Below are 19,454 nucleotides of genomic sequence, written 5' to 3' on the forward strand. Positions count from 1 at the left end.
AAGACACTTTCACCAAACCTCCTCCCTCCCTTCCCCGCTCTCCTTCACGGGGGTCAGACTTCTATCCTGGTCTGACAGCTCTCCAAAGTCCTCCCAGGTCCCTCTCCATTTTCCCTCAGGCATATCCCCTAATGTCTTGCCTGTTTAATCCCTTCCTAGTATCTGCTTCTTAGACAATCTAGAGCAGTGATTCTCAACCTTCCTAATGCCTCGACCCTTTAATACAGTTCCTCATGTTGTGGTGACCCCCAATTTCACTGTCACAAATTGAACATAATTAAATCATAGTGATTAATCACAAAAACAATATGTAATTATATATGTGTTTTCCGATGGTCTTAGACAACCCCTGTGAAAGGGTCATTCGACCACCAAAGGGGTTGCGACCCACAGGTTGAGAACCGCTGATCTAGACTAACACATATTACCTACGTGATACTCAACTTTAAATAAGTTAAGTCATCATTAAATAAATATATTTTAAAAGGAAATTTTATATCACTACCAGAAACAGAAAGCCAATATCACTTGCCATAAACAGAGGTCAAGCTGAAAACAGACAGATAGACCAACAAAATGATGCTGTTCAGTTTCAGCCATGTACCCCTTGCTTGCCGACCAGAGGATGAAAGGCCGAGGTTGGATTGCTCATTAAAAGGACTTTAGTGAGTGTTAGAAAGGTGTTAAAGAGCTATTAACACCAAGGTAGGACTTTCTCCTGACCTAATCAGAAGGATAAAAACAGAATTAAAAAGAGAATAATTTTCTCACTTGGGACCTCCATGTTAACATTTACCATAGACCAGGAAATATGCCTCAAACAGTCTCAGAGCCTTGCACGTGATTGACAGGCAACAATGATGACACTCTGCTGGGAAGCCTTGTGGTAGGAAAATTATTAAGATATCAATTTGTGTTTTGCTCTAGCAGTACCACTCAGGTAGATGTTCCTTCAGCCTTTCTTGTCTTTGGGGAGGTCTGGAAGCATAGTTTTTTAAGGCAGTCTTTAAAGAAAGCCCAAACTCATGAATGGGGGATATAGAGATGTGGATGCAGGAGCATGGAGAGAGAGCAGGGGGTTGCAAAGCCGGGGAGACTCAAGATTCAGAGAGCAGTGAAGCTTCATGCCCTTTGCTGGGGGCAGGACCAAAAGGGGAAGAGGAAGAAGGTGGCTGCATGGCAAACCCACCATATTGGGATGGAACCTTGAAGCCAGGGTAAAGGATATAAAATTATGTGATGTCCTCACATCTGAGTTTGTGGATCTGGATTCATATACACCTACAGTACAAGCATCTCAAGAAGGTTATTAGAGCCCTGACCAGTTTGGCTCAATGGATAGAGCGTTGGCCTGCGGACTGAAGGGTCCCAGGTTCGATTCTGGTCAAGGGCATGTATCTTGGTTGCGGGCACATCCCCAGTAGGGGGTGTGCAGGAGGCAGCTGATTGATGTTTCTCTCTCATCAATGTTTCTAACTCTCTATCCCTCTCCTTTCCTCTCTGTAAAAAATCAATAAAATATATTTAAAAAAAACTAGTTTTAAAAGAAGGTTATTAGATCAGTAACTCAGAATGATAATCAACTACCTGCCAATTTACATTGAATTTTTACATTGAAATTTACCTATTTACATATATATCTATTTACATTGACATTTTTACAGTATCCAAATGACAGAGGTTTATTGTTCCATGTGTGTGTGCTTAATTTACAGAACCATACCTTCTGTCTCATAAGTGTGTAAGCTAAAAAGTAATTGTGATCTTGTGGTTTTTGAAGAACCAGCCTGTAGTTCATTGGGAAAGGACACGTCTTTTCCATGAGTCACGAGAGAGCAAAACAGTGAGCAAGTGCCATCCTAACAGCTATTTAGTTGAAACTGATGGTAGCAAGTGACCAAGCATAATTCTAATTGGCTTAGGCGAGAAAGAAGAAGAGAATTTATTTGGCCACTCCAGCAGTAGGTTTGCTTCAGGCAGGGCTAGTACTGTCATGAGAACTCGCTCTTATTCTCTCCATCTCCTGGCATTGCTTTCCTCTGTGGTGGCATCATTCTCAGGCAGCTGCTGGTGGCAAAGTTGGCTACCTGCCCGGGGCTTGTATCTCATCCTCTCTCAGTCTGGGGGGGATGGGGGAACGGGGAGTCTAAACAGCAAACAGCTCCTCTCCAGTGCGGGTTCAGTTTGGATCTCATGTCTGCCTGGAAGCAACCGCTGTGGCCAAACTGAAGGCTCTCGAGCAGTGGTTCTCAACCTTCCGGCCCTTTAAATACAGTTCCTCATGTTGTGACCCAACCATAAAATTATTTTCGTTGCTACTTCATAACTGTAATGTTGCTTCTGTTATGAATCATAATGTAAATACCTGATATGCAGGATGGTCTTAGGAGACCCCTGTGAAAGGGTTGTTCGACCCGCCAAAGGGGTCGCGACCCACAGGTTGAGAACCGCTGCTCTAGAGGCCCACCTCCCGCAGGAGGGGTGGAATCAGCCTGCCCAGAACTGCAGGCTCGGTTACTGGAAGTTGGGGGAATAGATGCTGGAAGGCAAGTGAAAACACCAGGTGTCCTCTTCAGGTAGACGCTTCCCTTCCCCAGACACAGGTGCGACCTGAAGCAGGAAGAGCTTATTAGTGTGGAAGAGACGCTGAATCTTGTTCTAGGAAAATTCTGAGTGTGTCTACAGACTAAGTAACCCTCCCACAAGGAGGCCCCACACGTGGCACATCCGAGGTCGACCAGGGGCCCTGATGGACACACTGCTGGTTTCTGCTGAGCTCCTGACGTACATTCTTGGCGTCCTGCTGCGTTTGAGACAGGGATTCTTGACCTTGCTAAGTGTTTGTTTACTCACTGGTGATACGGAGTAGTTCTCTCCCACAAAGGGCTGCTTTGTGAAACAATCTTATGTACATCGTGGAAAGCATTCGATTAACATTGGTCATTGTTATTTGAACAATAGGAACATGCTTTCTACAAGCACCTTCACAAACATGGTCCCATTTGATTCTCTGAGAGGAGGGTAAAAGACACATAAATGAGATATTATTTTAGGAATGAAGGCACTGAGGCTCAGAGAATGTTAATGATGTTGCCACGTTCCTAGAGCTTGTCAGTGGCAGAGCCAGGTTTCCAAGCCAAATCATTGGCCTCTCAGTGGTATCTCCCTGTTTCCCCCAAATCACAATGCTGACCAAGAAAATGTGGGGATGCCTAAGGACAGCCTTCCAGAATGACATAGGCTCTTTGTTTTATGTAGTTTTTTTTAAAAACCTTATTTTTTAATTTTTCAATTACAGTTTACTTTCAGCATTATTTTGTATTGGTTTCAGGGCTACAGCATAGTGAGTAGATAATCATATACTTTACAAAGTGTTGCCCTGATATTTCCATTCCTCAGCCAGCAACCATACATCGTTATCACAATATTTTGACTCTATTTCCTATGCTGTACTTTACATCCACAAGACTGTTCTGTAACTACCAATTTGTACTTCTTAAATCCCTTCACCTCTTTCACCCAATTCCCCAAGCCCCCTCCCCTCTGGCAAATACCAGTCTAGTCTCTATGAGTCTGTTTCAATGACCCAGGCTCTATATGCCAGCCATTACTAGTCTAGACAAGCGCTGTCCAATAGAATGACAACGCAAACCACAGATATAATGTTAAAATTTCTAGTAGCCACCTTAAAAAATAAAATAAATCCTGAAATTGATTTAAAATAATATGTTTTTATTGATTTTTTAGAGAGAGAAGGAGGGAGAGGGAGAGAGAGAGAGAGAGAAATATCAATGAAAGAGAAACATCAATCAGCTGCCTTCTGCATGCCACCCACTGGGGATCAAACCCACAACCTGGGTATGTGCCCTGACTGGGAATTGAACTGGTGACCTATTGGTGCATGGAACTACACTCAACCAACTGAGGGTGGGAAGTAGGGTGGGAATGGTGGGAGACCAAATCTTACTCTTGATTAGGAGACAATGCCAATTGCAGAATAGATGACCCAAGATGTGGCAACAGAACCCACTCTAGCTAGTTTATTTTTTTTAAATATATTTTATTGATTTTTTACAGAGAGGAAGGGAGAGGAATAGAGAGTTAGAAACATCGATGAGAGAGAAACATCGATCAGCTGCCTCCTGCACACCTCCCACTGGGGATGTGCCCACAACCAAGGTACATGCCCTTGACTGGAATCGAACCTGGGACCTTTCAGTCCGCAGGCTGACGCTCTATCCACTGAGCCAAACCAGTCACAGCCACTCTAGCTAGTTTAATCAGAAAATGGTTTTATTAAAGAACTAGAGGCCTGGTGCACAAATTTGTGCATGGGTCGGGCCTGGCCAGCCCTGGTCAGGGCCAGTTGGGGTGGGTGGGGGGGCTGATCAGGGGCAGGGCCAGCTAAGGGGGAGGGGCCGAGGTGGTTGGTGGGCTGGCCCCACCCCCTAGCCGAACTCCCAGTCAAACTCCTGGTTAAGGGGATAATTTACATATTAGCCTTTTATTATATAGGATGGTAGGTAGCTCATGGAATCTCCAGGAGACCAAAGAATCAGTTTCTGAAGGGCCTGAAATGATGCTCAAATTGCAGTTCCAGGCTTTCTCCAATAGGGGTTCTGTGGCTGCCCTCTCCCTCCCTCAGCACCACAGCCTTCCTAATGAGTTTGTGTGTATAGTAGTACCTGGGTCACATGTTTGCATTCAGAGCATGGAAGTCTGAGAAAGCAATTTTCTGTGTCCTTGTGAGGAAGAGAGACTCACTCCTAAGGGGAAATTATTAAAAAATAGAGGTGTGGAAAGGGTTTTGGGTTTCCTCAAGCATGGCCCCATATTCACTACACCAACTTATTTGGTTTTCTTATTTAAAAATTGTTGTGACATATCTAATATAGACAAGAGTAACTATGATATGTATACTTGGTAAAATAATATTATTCTCACCCTCTAGGTCAGCCGTGGGCAAACTACGGCCCGCTGGCCGGATCCGGCCCGATTGAAATGAATAAAACTAAAAAAAAAAAAAAAAAAAAAAAAGACCGTACCCTTTTATGTAATGATGTTTACTTTGAATTTATATTAGTTCACACAAACACTCCATCCATGCTTTTGTTCCGGCCCTCCGGTCCAGTTTAAGAACCCATTGTGGCCCTCAAGTCAAAAAGTTTGCCCACCCCTGCTCTAGGTTAATAAAATTGGAATTGCCAGTATAATAGTCCTGCAGGAGATACTTTCTAAGACCCTCAGTGGATGCCAGACACCATGGACAGTACTGAACCAATCCGGGACCCCTCAGGGGATGTCGGACTGGTGGTTTCAGCCTGATCCCCACAGCCCAAGCTGAGGGAACCCACTGGTGCATGAATCCATGCACTGGACCTCTAAAATGCATATAAGATCTTTGGTTAATCTTTTTCCACCCTCCCCCTCCCCCTTTCCCTCTGAGATTCATCAGTCTGTTCCATGTTTCCATGCCTGTGCATTGAGCATCTTTCCCCTGGTGGTCAGTGAGTGTCATAGTTACTGGTCAAACAGTCGAATGGTCACTTAAGCATATATATATATATATATAATGTTTTTTTCTTATACACATATACCCTTTCACATAAAGAAAGCACTTTACCATTTCTCTTTGGCATACCCGAATTCCCAGCATCATTACTCTTGTGCCTTGGGGCCATTATTAAGTAAAATAAGGGCTACCTGAACACAAGCACTATGATACCAAGACAGTGGATCTGATATCCTAGCTGGCTACTAAGTGATTACTGGGTAGAGAGCTCATACAACATGGAGACATTAAACAAAGGGGTGATTCACGTCCCCAGCAGGAGTAAGATTTCATCACGCTACTCAGAACAGTGAGTAATTTAAAACTTATGAATTGTTTATTTCTGGAATTTTTCATTTAATAATTTTGAACTGTGGTTGACCACAGGTAGCGGAAACCATGGAAAGTAAAAGTGTGGGGGGGGGGGCGGGTTTACAACTTACTTTGAAACCCCCATCTGTCCTTCCCTAATTATACACCTGTTCCTCTCCCCAAGTGATCACCACTATCCTGACTTCTATATCAATCATTTTCTTGATTTGCCTATGTTTTTTAAAAATATATTTTTATTCATTTTAGATAGGAAGGGAGCACGATAGAAAGGAGAGAGATAGATACATCAATGATGAGAGAGAATCATTGACCGGCTGCCTCCTGCATGCTCCTTATTGGGGATCGAGCCCAAAACCCAGGCATGTGTCCTTGACAGGAACTGAACCCGCGAGACCCTTCAGTCCACAGACCATCTCTCTATCTCCTGATCCAAACTGGCTAGGCTGCCTATGTTTTGTTTTTTAATTGAAATATAATTGACCTATAACATTGCATTAGTTTTTGGTGTCCAACATAATGAGTTTGTATACGAATATGTTACAAAATGGTTACAGCTGTGTGTTTTTTAAAATTGATTTTTAGAGAGAGAAGAAGGGAGCGGAAGGGAGGGAGAGAGAGAGAGAGAGGGAAATATCAATCTGAGAACAAAACATCAATGGGCTGCCTCCTGCAAGCCCCCTACTAGGGATCCGGGGCATGTGCTACGACTGGGAATCAAGCTGGCAACCTTTCCATGCTTAGGAGGACGCCCACCAACTGAGCCACACCAGCCAGGGCTACTACACATTTTTTAAACATCCATCTTAGCTAAACATAATTACAATTCTTTTCTTCTGATGAGAACTTTTAAGATCTTAGCAACTTTCAATTTTTTAAATTAAACTTTTTATTTTGAGATCATGCCCATTGACATGCAGTTGTATTCTCATCATCAAGTTTCCCAGTGGTAAATTTTACGGAACTTCAGTACAGTATCACCAGCAGGGTGTTGGCACTGAGACAATTCACAGGTCTTATTCAGATTTACCCAGTTTTACTTGTACTCATTGTGTGTGTGTGTGTGTGTGTGTATTTATTTTATTTTTTAATCCTCACCCGAAGGTATTTTTTCCCATTGATTTTTAGAGAGAGTGGAAGGGAGGGAGGAGAGGAAGAGAGAGAGAAATGTCGATGTGAGAGAGACACATTGATAGGTTGCCTTCCGCACTCCCCACTTCCAGGGCTGGGGAACCTGCAACCAAGGTACTTGCCCTTGACTGGGAATTGAACCTGAGACCCTTCTGTCTAGTCCAAGGGCCAACGCTGTAACCACAGAGCAAATCCAGCCAGGGCTGTGGGTGTATTTAGTTCTATAATTGTATCACATTTGTAGGTTTGTGTACCGCCTACCACAGATACTAAACGGTTCCATAGCCCAAGGATCCTGCATGTTTCCCTTTTATAATTCTTAACTTAAAAATTTTTGATTGATAGATTGATTCAATTTTTTTAAAATTAAATCTTCATTAAAATATTTTTATTGATTTCAGAGAGAAAGGGAGAGATAAGAGAGATAGAAACATCAATGATGAGAGAAAATCATTCATCGGCAGTCTCCTGTACGCCCTGCACTGGGGATTGAGTCCAAAACCTCAGCCTCCTGGTTCATAGATCAACACTCAACCACTGAGTCACACTGGCCAGGCTTATGGTTTGTTTTTTTGTGTCTTAAGAAATTCCCCTCTATCCTATAGTCCTAAAAATATTCTCTTGCAGAAACCGGTTTGGCTCAGTGGATAGAGCGTCAGCCTGCGGACTGAAAGGTCCCAGGTTCGATTCCGGTCAAGGGCATGTACCTGGGTTGCGGGCACATCCCCAGCAGGAGATGTGCAGGAGGCAGCTGATCGATGTTTCTAACTCTCTATTCCTCGCCCTTCCTCTCTGTAAAAAATCAATAAAATATATTTAAAAAAAAAAAAATATATATATATATATATATTCTCTTATATTTCCTCCCTCCCTCCTTCCCTCCTTCCCTCCCTCCCTTCCTTCCTTCCTTCCTTCATTCTTTCCTTCCCTCCTTCCCACATTTAAATGTTTAATCCACTAGAATTGATGTGTATGTGCATTATTCAATTCTCCTTCCCCCCCCCCAAGTGGATAACCAAGCGTTTCAATTCCATATCCACATTATTGAGTAGCACATCTTTCCCCACTGCTCTGCAATGCCCTCATAAACCAAATGTCTGCACAGGTGTGAGTCTGTTTCGGCCTCTGTTCTGTAGTGGTGGTTTAGCTATGCACCAATGGCACACTAGTTTAATTACTATTGATATTTGATAGAGTGAGTTTCCACATCTGTTGTTCTTCAGGAATGTTTGGTTGTCCTTTCATATAAACTTTAGAATGAGTTTGTCAGGTCCCACAAAAATACCTGTTTTCAAGTATTTTTAAGAGTTGTATTAAATTTACAGATGAATGGGGGGGGGCAATTTCTTTTTCATTCAGTCTCTTAATCTACTAATATGGTAAATTTTCCATTGATTAGTGTCTTCTTTAATGTCTTCCAATAGAAAAAGTTTTCTAATCTAATTCACAAAGAGCTTGTATAATATTTTAATTTTAAAGCACTTTGAATTTTAGGTCATTTTTTCAGTAGACTTTAAATTTTTCTTACTGTTACTGACATATAGAAAGGCAATTGACACATACACACACTGACACACACCGATTTCCTATGCATCCTTGCTAAACTATCTTATTAGTTCTAATAATTTATCTATATATACTTTTGAGTTTTTCACAATCATGTTAACTACAAATAATGAGATTCTTGAATTTTCTGTTATAATCCCTATATTTTCATTTCTTTTTTATGTTATCATACCTGCAAGGAAGCCAGTCTAATGTTGAAAGGAGTGATGAGAGCAGGCAACTTTGTCTTGTTTTGAGGTGCTGTCTCCACAGGTGACTTCAGTTGGTGAAAATTTATCTAGCTGTGTACTTATGATTTATGCATTTTTTTCTAACACTATGTTATATCTCAATAAAAGGTTTTTAAAAAAATGTAGGCATCCTGGAGAAAATAATGCTAATGTGAAATAAGCCAGTCAGAGAAAGACAAGTACCATATGATTTCACTCCTATGTGGAATCTAATGAACAAACTGAACTACTAAGCAAAATAGAGACAGACTCATAGATAGCAGGCAGACAGCTCTGGTGTCTGTGTGTGTGTGTGTGTGGGGGGTGTTGCTAGGTGGTGGAGAGATTGAGCAGAAAAGATAAAAGAGAGAACTCATGGACATGGACAACAGTGTGGTGATTATGTGGGGGCAGTTTGAGGTGGAAGAGGGCATAGAGGGGATAAATGGTAATGGAAATAAATAAATAAATTTTTATTTATTTATTTTTAAATCTTTATTGTTGAAACTATTACATATGTCCTCCTTTTTCCCCCATTGACCCCCTCCAGCCCACCTCTGCCCTAAATTAAATTTTAAAAAATTTAGGAATATTTCCCCAACATCCTAACCGTTTCTTATAACTGTATGCTCTAAGGATGCCACTGAGCAGGTTTGTACCTATTTTCTTTTTTAAAAAAATATATTTTATTGATTTTAGAGAGGAAGGGAGAGGGAGAGAGAAACATCAATGATGAGAGAGAATCATTGATTAGCTGCCTCCTGCAAGCCCTCCACTGGGATCGAGCCCGCAACCCTGGCATGTGCCCTTGACCAGAATCGAATCCAGGACTATTCGGTACACAGGCAGATGCTCTATTCACTGAGCCAAACCAGTTAGGGCTGTACCTGTCTATTTTCAACCTGACTATACATTACTGGAGAAAACAAGTCTTAAGTGAGAACACCAATGGATCCTTTCACACAGTTAAGCACTACCAGGGAGAAGGGGCCCAGGCATAGTCTCAGCAGTCCCTGAGGGCAAAATGGGGAAGAGGAGATGAAAATACAGGAAAACAGATTTCCATGAAGCAGAAGGAAAAGCTTTCTAACATCATTGCCTAAGCAGAGAATAGTCTGTTTGTTTGTTTGTTTTTTAAAGTGAGCTCCCCAGCACTGGAATATTCTAACAGGACTGAATACACACCTACCAAGGATAATATGCAGGGCCATCTTTTCTCCCCGATAGTGGGTGGGGTGTGGACCATGTCATGTCTTCTTTCTCTTCCAGTGACAAGCTTTGATTTTTTTTAAAAAAAGAATTTGGTTTATTTCTTATTCCACTTTTAGGGGGTGCTCTATGAACTCCTCATAATATATAGAAAACTAACTTTACAAACAGATAAAAGTCAACAGAGGCAAAACTGGTTCTTTTGAAAATGTTAATAATATTGATAAACCCTTTTCAAGTCTGATCAAGAATCAGAAAAATAACACATTGTAATTCCTTTCGCTCAGAAACACCCAACAAATATCATCCAACAATCGTTGAATAAAAGTGTAGTTATCCCTGTTATTTTCATCCCCAATTCTCCAAACTTGGCATTTTTCGAGGTGTCTAGCCTTATATCTCATTATTCTACAATCTTCTCAAATAATGGACAAAGTGATCCTGTCACTCATCGCTTTGAAAAAAAAAAAGCTGTTAATGGGGTTCGCGTTTTTGTAAAATAAGGAATGTTGAGCAAAGCGAAGTTTGAAATATTTTTAAGATGAGGAATAATCCGACTTTGCCGTTTTGCTTCATCTTTACTTCCATTCAACCAAGCTCCTTCTCTTCCTAGCACATCTCCAGTTTGTTGGCACATACAAATACATTCGCAGAGCCTCCCAGATGCTGCGCCATCAGCCTCCTAGACTAGAAGGGAGCCTCGTTTCCTTACACTGCAGTACAACTGTCTCCCTCCTCCCGTCCCTCGCCCGGGCTACACAGATCAAAGTCTTTTTTTTTTTTTTTTCATTCTTGGTAGCTCTCAAAGAAAATCTGGAGTCCAGACAGGGTTGAGCCCAGAGAGGGCGACCCCTTGAGGGCAGACCTTGAGGCATCGCGCGTCCCCTCCCTCCGCGGTCGCCAGCGCTGCGCCCCCTCTCCGTCCCGCGGAGCACGCCAGCCGAGCCGAGAAATCCGTTACCAGGCGGCTGTGTCCCTCAGGGCCATTCCAGGGCGGAAGAGAACCGGGAAACCGCTGTGCACGTTCTCCAGGCCTGTGGGCTGGGCGCGTAGCGGCTCAGGTTACAGACAGGTGAGTCTGGTCCAGGGACGAGCTGAGGGCGCCAGGGAACCCCTGGCCAGGCGCGCCCCTGCAGTCCCCGGAGCTGGCACACATCTGACCGCCCCCGGGAGGGTGCGCCGTCCACAGGGGTGGAGGCGGTGCTGGGCTGCCCTGGGCGCACCCGAGCAGGGGCCGTGGGAGGGTAGCGTGTCCCCCAACGCGGGCAGGACTGCTCTTAGAAACTTGGTATCTTTCTCTCTCTCCCCCTCCCCTCCAGGTATAAAGGTAGGCAGGGAAAAGCAAAACCAAAAATAAATACAAAATTTCCAGCCACCTCCCCAGTTGAGGCAGTAAGGGGATGTAGCCTTCTTGCTGGCTTCCCGAAAAGGCATTTCCCAGCCTCAGAATCGGGGGAGCAGGCGGGTTAGGGGAGGCAAGCATGGAAGTGGGCGAGGATAAGAAATTCGATTCGAAGCTGTATTTGCATAAAGCGCAATTGGCGTTTATTTCCATTGTGTTACAATTTCTGGTGGTGGTGCTCTTGGGGTGCAAGGTCTTGAGGTGGGGAGCTACGTTGGTGGAACAAGCCGACTTGTTTTTCTTTCATTGTACGGTACGAAACAATGTGTTCTAAAGATGCTGACTTTTTATATTTTATTATGACTGTGTTTATCTGGTGGGACTGTTGCAGTTGATGGGAGCTTAAGCCCTCAAGTTCCCCCTTTACCAAATCACAGTCCTGGGGAGTCTCCCCACAGCCTCCCCCATCCGCCGGCCAAGATTTCAGTAACCGCCGGAACGATTCACAAAGTCCATTTTCTGGTCGGAGACAAAAGCTCTTGGGGGTGGGGGCGGTATGTGTGTGTGTGTGGCGGGGGGGGGGGGGGGCGGGGCGGGGGGCATTCTCATGAGGCCCTAAGTCTCGGGAGGGATGCCCTGGGAAGCAGACCTAGGGTTTAGCTCAGAGTTTGCCCCGAGGTGCCTGTGATGGGGAATGGTTGGGGGTTGATTAAAAAAAAAAGTTCTCCCCTTTTTAAAAAGGGGAGGGGGGAGAATCAGACGTTAAATTCTTTTGCAAACATTCATGCCTAAGGAAGGGCTGGAACAGGCAGCCCCGGCCGCCGGAACCGGTCGGACAGGTAGCGAGCTTGTTGACACCGTTATGTTGCAGGGCGCATGCTCACTCCCAAGTTTCCTGGTGCCTTTTCTATTCCACCTTATGAAACTTTACCACGGCGTGGTCTCACCCGCGGTTTCAGGCATAGGTGTCGCCGAGCCGGGAGTCTGGGAGTCGCCAGTAGTGCCGGAGGGAGGCCGGGGCCGCGCTGCGGCGGGGGGCGGAGGGAGAGGGTCGGCGAGGCGGGAAGGTGGGCTCCGGCCGCCAGGAGCCGGGACCCAGACATCGCTGCGGTCCCTAGCGGTGAGCAGCCGGGACGAGGGGGCCGGGAGGGGGCCTCGCCATGCCCAAAGTCTTCCTGGTAAAGCGGAGGAGCCCGGGGGTCTCGGTCCGCAGCTGGGATGAGCTCCCGGACGAGGAAAGGGCAGACACCTACATCCCAGGTGAGCACGGCTCGGGGGCCAGGCCTGGCGCGGGGCTCTTGGGGTGAGGGCAGGGGTGACCTGGTTCCCTCTGCTCATCGGCTGGGGGTGGACCCCCCAACCCCTGCTTCTTCTTCCAGGGGGGAGTAGGAAGTCTCAGAGGTGCGGGAAGACAGAGTGAGAGGCTGGGAAACCCTGGGCATCGTGCTCCCCTTCCCCCTAGTGGGCGCCTTTAATTGCCCGGCGGCGGGACCGTTGGCTGCAGCGGGGGCCGAGGTGGTCTAAGAAGGGGGTGGGGTTGAACGCCGGGAGGGGCTACTAGCCCCCAATTCCACTCCTTCATGGGTTGCACACGGGTCGGTGATCCCCTCTGGGGCTGGGTATGTAGATATCAGACCCCTCCACCCCCATCCCAGGTAGAGGAAACTTGGCGCGCGGGGTCCCGCACTTCCTCATGGCCCGGGGACCCGGACCGAGGAGCGCCCCCCAGAACCCCGAGCTCTCTCAGGAGGCCGAGCCGGGGGCTCGCTAGCCCACCCCCTCGGCTTTGCCCACCTGGCGAGATGCCCAGGTCCGGGGCGGGGCGGCGGCGGCACCGGCGGCACCGCCCTCAGGTCAAACTACCGCGGGCGCCCAGGCCTGACGCCGTGTGTCTGTGTGTCTAGGCTCGGCCCCTCCCTTCGCCGTGGGTCTGGGCCGTCTGCTCTGCGACCCCCCCGAGGACTGCCGCAGCGACGGCGGCAGCAGCAGTGGTGGCGGCAGCAGCAGCGCGGGGGAGCCTGGAGGCACCGAGAGCAGCTCGTCCACGCGTACCCCCGAGCGCGAAACCCTGGAGCCTGGAGATGCCGAGGACCCCGGTGGACACCTGGCGGCGAAGCAGCGCCCGGTCGCCAGATCGAAAATCAAGGTACGGAGCCGACTCTGCCCGCGCCGCCACCTACACCACGCCCTGGCGTCGGGCTCCCGGGGCCAGCGCCCCTCCCTGCCGCGCCCGCCCGCGCGCCCGGCTCCCGAGCCTTCGGCGTGTCCGCCGCGCGGTTCCTGCACCTGCCCCTGGGCCGCGGCCAGGGCGCCTCCGCGCGTCCTCCGGTCGGCAGGGGAGCCGGCTGCCTGCGCCGCTGCGCCCCCAAGGCCAGCTCCCCGAGCGGGCACAGTCGGTCGGCGGCCTAGGGAACTACCTGAAAGGCTCAGGTTCAGCTTCTTTCCTCCCATTCGGTGCGCAAGGGCCAGAGAATTATCAGGTCGTCGGGGTTCCGGTGGTCGGAGAGGAGGGACCTAGGCACCGGAACTCCAAGCGCTCTGTGAATTCTAAATTTCACACTCTTCCTTTAGTTTTGGAGGCAGTGGTGGCAGCTTGACACACAGTGGGCCTCTCATAATAACAGTGATCCCCAGCGCCATTATGGAGTGCCCGTTAGACACCAGGTCTGCAGGGCCCTTTAAATGGGTCTGTTTCAAATTTTCTTGAATTAAAATGATGGACAAATGAGGTCAACTGTGAACTGCCTCATGCCGCATCCTCAGTGGGTTGGAGTGTTTGTTCCCCTCTATCTTCGCGTTTCAGCCCCGCCCCCCCACCCCCACCCCCCACCCCCGTCTTCTTCTAGAATGGTAGGCTACATCTTATCCGGACGCTCTTCTGTGCTTACACGATTGCCTGCTCAAAGGTATCCGCTACCTCCTAGGTTAAGGAATCCCGTTCCACTGACTCACAGCCACCTGGAGTCAGGGAGTGGTGTTTTAGGGATCACACGAACCCCGTCGCTAGCCGGATGGGCCAGAATGTGACCCTTCCAGACTCCAGGTCCTCGCTGTAGGTGATAATTCTTGGGCGTTCCCGCGGTCCGGCTGCCCAGGAGGAGATAGGGAGGAGGAGGCCTAGAGTTTGCTATGGATTAGGAAAGTTTACGTTACTTTTCCTGGGAGAGGCGGGCTCGCCCCTTTGCATATTCCTGGCTCCTGGGGCTTGGCTGGGGGGTGGGGAGCTGGGGAAGAAGATCCCTAGCGTTGGCTGTGGATGAGGAAAGTCTCCGTTACTTTTCCTGGGAGAGACCACCCCTCCCCTATGCATATTTTCTGATGCATAGCTCAGAGGGCTTGGCTGGAGGTGGTCTGGGAGTGCATTTGGTTATGAATTGAGGCTAGAGGCCTGTGCTGGAATCTTAAAGACATCTTTAAAAGATGCTGCCAACTAGGGCATGCTGCTTAGTGTTAAAGGTTCTAAGGAGGTTCAAAATCAGCTAGCCTGAGGCTTTTGTGGGCCAGATGGGGTTAAGTGGGAGGGCTCAGTTTGCCTGAGGCTGGTAGTTCTGCCCTCCAGGAAATTCTACAGTGTCCCACTTGCATATTTATCGCCTGGGTGGAAGGACAATTGCAACGTTGTTTTGGAATGGATTGCAGACAGTTTGCCCCTGGATGCCCAGATTACCCTTGAGAAAAAGTAGCAGAGGGAAAATATCCAGTCCCTTTACCAACATTTTAGGAGATCTTTCTTTGCTGCCTCAGGCAAACAGCGCTATCTGGTTTAAGGGAATGAATAAACCAAATCTATTTCCGTGATCACTGTCTATGTGCAGCCCCAAGGGTGGGGGTGGGGCATAGAGTTTGCCCCTCAACTGTTAACATAGTTTCCAGAGGAGTGTTCCTTTACTCAGGAGGACAGTCCTTCTCCCGCTCAGTTTCCCCCACAAATAGGAGACATCTTGGCTTTAAGATGCTTTGAGCCGCCGAATTATTAGTAGTGATATTGGCCATTTTCAGTTGACCGGTTAAATTTAGCGCATTGTATAACTCTAGAGTTCTATGCAAAGCAAGCTGAGCTCTCTAGTAATTAGTCTTCTAACTAGAAGTGAAAAGTCTCTCAAGGATGAGACCCTTGTGGTAATGACCATAGTTTCAATGACTTGAAGACATTTGGCTGTTGGCTGTTAGGACCAGAGGAAAGGCAAGTGTGATCTGCAGAGAAAAGCAACATCCCATCCAATAGTATGGAGTGCCTGTTGTGTATCAGGCAGCCAGCATAAAAGTGCTCCCATCCTAGAGTTCCAGAATCATTTGACAGAAACGACTAAGCCTCTAGGCTCTGGCTTTTGTTACTTCTTAGCTGTGTGACCTTGGGCAAATTGCCAATCCCTCTGGGCCTTAATTTTCTTGCTTTTACAGTGGGGATAATAAGGATACTTAGAAATGAGTTGAGAGTGGAAGATGTAGGAACTCTAGCTAGAATTAGTTGGGTTGGTGGGGAGACTCAAATATTAATTATTAACTACGACAGGAATGTGAATGCTAACCCAGAAGCACAAGCAAAGATGTGATAAATTCTGAGCAGGGGAAAGTTTCTTGTGTGAATTTGAGGCCTATGGAGAAGGGGAGGTATGGGCTCAGCCAAAACTTGAGTAAGGAAAGAACTCAGCTATGTTGGCTGCAGGATGGGAAACTATTGGGGTCAGAAAAAGTTGAAGGTGAGGCTGGAAATGTAGCTAGTACCGGGTGGGATGGTAAAGAGTCTAAATCAAGAAGTGTGGAAATTCCCTTGGGGTTGTGGGTGGGGCTCTGGAAGGTGGTTTTTTTTTTTTTTCTTGTTTTTTTTTTCTTTCCTGGGAGGTTTTTGAGAAGGAAACCCTCAGTTGGATCTATAATATGTGGTTCTCAACCTTCCTAGTGCCGCGACCCTTTAATACAGTTCCTCATGTTGTGGTGACCCCCAATTTCATTGTTACAAATTGAACATAATTAAAGCATAGTGATTAATCACAAACACAATATGTAATTATATATGTGTTTTCTGATGGTCTTAGGCAACCCCTGTGAAAGGGTCGTTCAACCCCCAAAGGGGTCGCGATCCACAGGTTGAGAACCGCTGATCTATATCATCAGCTGTGATTGGGGATATGTGACCTGTTTGAGCATCAGTTCCCTGATATGTAAAATGGAGAAATAATAGAATCATCCTCTCAGAAGTGTTGCATAGATTAAATGAGACAATGGGTGCAAAATGTTTAGCACTTTTTGTGCATGTATGAACTGCCCAATAGGAAGTTAACTGACAATGACTGATAGCTATTTTGTTACCTACAGTAGGAACAAGGGATTTGCTAACCTGATTGTGCTGATCAGTGGATCTGGACAGGACTCGTAAGTGCCAGTTACATGGTTTTATTTCCCAGCCTAGCTATCTTTCAACTGTGTGCCTTAGGGTAGGTTATGAAATTGTTTCTTTACTACTGAGGATTCTGTAATTTATAAAACAGATTTGGGGTGGGGAGATGGTGTACCTCTGGGAAAGTATTCATGCCAGAGGTTTAAGTCACTTTAAGTCCCTTTTGTAAAGCTGGATCCATTTGCAGGTCTTTAGCTGTGGGAGATACCCCCTTCCCCCAACCCCAATCACCACTGTCTTCCCAAGGCTTATCAGAAACAAAGTGACTCAGAAATTAAATCAGTTAGTTGACTGATGTTATTCATTCCTGACTCAGAGTGGCTGGTGGGACCCATGTGCAAGTATAGACTAGAAGTGAATGTCTTCTTACCCCATCCCATTCTTTTCTCTCTTCCTTTGGTTTCTCCCAAGGATTCTTCAAAGGAATTGAGTTTAGAATTCCTTCAAAAGTATTCTTGGCCTTTTACCTGCTCTGTAGCCTGAGTCTTCTAGTAGTCATGGATGTGTGAATGTGTGTCTTTTTCTTGTTCCATCATTTTTTATTATGGAAATTTTCAAAGGTGGAATACTTGTCACCTGGTCCTAACAACAATGAACTTAAGGCTACTACTGCCATCCTTCTTCCATCCACCCCCAACACTATTTTGAGACAAATCTCAGCCATCATAAATATTTTGAATGTGTCTCTAATAGATAAAGACCAAAATGCATTATTATACTCACATTAACAATGATGTTCACATTGCTAATTGTCTTATAACATCATTTTTTTTTCTTTTTTCAGTTTACTGAATCAGGTCCACATAATATCCACACATTGTAATTCATTGATGTGTCTTTTACTTTATATATTTTTCCTCCCTCTCTTTTTTAGTTAGTTGTTGAAGAGATGGCTAATTCGTTTTGTAGAGTCCAGCAATCTGGGTTTTGCAGAATGCATCACCGTGGTGTCTAATGCTCCTTCCTCCCATATGTTTTCTCTAAATGGTAGTTGGATTTGCAGCTACACTGTACAAAATGGTAGCCATGGTCACATATAACTACTTACATTTAAACTAAGTAAAGTTAAGTAAAACTAAACATTAAATTCCTTACTTGCACGACTCATATTTCAAGTGCTCAGTAGCGATGTGTGACTAGTGCCTACTGTATTAGACAGTGCAGATTAGAACATTTCCATCATCACAGAAAGTTGTTTTGCACCAACACTGCTGTAGATGTTTGATCAGGTTTATTATAGCTAAAATCTGTCACAGTAGGGGTGTCTATTTCCATCAAGAGCTACATAATGTTTGGTTGTCTCTTTGTGCTGTTAGCAGCCATTGATGCTCGAGATCTAAATATTTTAGGTTATTACGGTTTATAGATCAGTAATATTCTAATTCTGTCCCTTCTTTATTAGCTGAAATTCTTCTATGGAGAGATACTTCCCCTGTTTCCTAGTGAGACAGTTCATTTAGGAAGGGCAGAGTAAAATTCTTTTTATTTACCAATTTTTAAGATAATCAGTTGGTTCACCAGAATTCTTTAGTGATGACCAATTAGTTTATTTTTAAGTATTGTTGTGAATTGTGGACTTAAGTACAGTAGTTTATAAAAACACATCCATTTGATAGTTGGAAGGGACCATAAGTGCAGTCCCTAATTGTCTTCTTTCTCCCAAGAAAATTGGATGCCCCTCTTCCTGCCTCCATTGTAACTCACTGATCATCTCCATGACTGCACATTTGGCTGACCAGATTCCTCTTGAACTGGACACACCAAAGGCAGGCTTGTATCTTCAGCATCCGGTACAGCAATGCCTAACTCTTGGGAGGACATAAGTCAACACAGAACAGAAATACAGACGGGGAAGAAGGGGTCAACAGTCCCTAGATGTAAGTGATAGCATTTGGAGGAAAACAGGAAGCAAGAAGAAAAGGGAGATCTGGGAAAATGCTTAGAATAGATGCTCGAAAAAATTTAATTTAAAGAGGAAAAAAAGGAGGCATAAGAGAACAATATATGTTAACTGCATCAGCTTTTAATTTGAATATAGGTTTTTACTTATTTTTATTTTGGAGAGGAAGGGAGAGGGAGAGAGATATAGAAACATAAGTGATGAGAGAAAATCATTGATCTGCTACCTCCTGCACTGGGGATTGAACCCTCAACCTGGCATGTGCCCTGACCAGGAATCAAACTTCCTAGTTCATGATTCAACACTGAACCATGAGCCACACTCACTGGGTTGAAGTGGATTTTTATTGTTGGAAGGGACTGCATGGGTTTAGTTACAGAAAACAATCTACTGTAGCTTGCTTAAGCAGAGAATGGTTGATTATAGGGCACTAAATGAACTAAAGAAAGACCAGACTGAGCTCGCAGGCTCTCCTCCGAGAGCCACACTGCAGAACTGGGTAACCTAGGGAGCTGCAGCTGCCTCCTCTATGGCTACCTAATCATGCATCATGATGCTTCTGCTAATGCAGTGTGTGCAACAATTGCCACGTGCCTTCCTCTCTTCAGTTAACCTAGTAATTGTTGGAACCTAAGTTCCTACTGGGTTACATCTAAAGATCATAGCTGCAAGGGAGTCTGGAAAATGCAGTTGCTAGCTTATTGGCCTCTGCAGTATAGGAAGGCTCACCAGAGGAGTAGGAATAGAGGCTGACTGTGTGTACATAGGATCCACTACAGGGACCTTTAAAGCTTACATGGTCCAGTCTCCTCATTTTG

At 45.7% G+C, this 19,454-nt stretch overlaps 1 protein-coding gene across 1 annotated transcript in view; it reads left to right on the forward strand.

Moving 5' to 3' along the window:
• The first annotated feature begins 12,371 nt into the window (after nt 1-12,371).
• Nucleotides 12,372-19,454, forward strand: part of OVOL2 (ovo like zinc finger 2) — a 29,472-nt gene continuing 22,389 nt past the window's right edge. Inside the window, exons 1-2 of the mRNA XM_081097984.1 lie at nt 12,372-12,598; nt 13,243-13,484. Of these exons, the coding sequence (XP_080954110.1) occupies nt 12,499-12,598; nt 13,243-13,484 (342 nt within the window). The 5' untranslated portion in view covers nt 12,372-12,498. The remainder of the gene's footprint in view (nt 12,599-13,242; nt 13,485-19,454) is intronic.

Source organism: Myotis nattereri, assembly GCF_964212035.1.
Source record: "Myotis nattereri genome assembly, chromosome: 8".
NCBI classification, from domain to species: domain Eukaryota; kingdom Metazoa; phylum Chordata; class Mammalia; order Chiroptera; family Vespertilionidae; genus Myotis; species Myotis nattereri.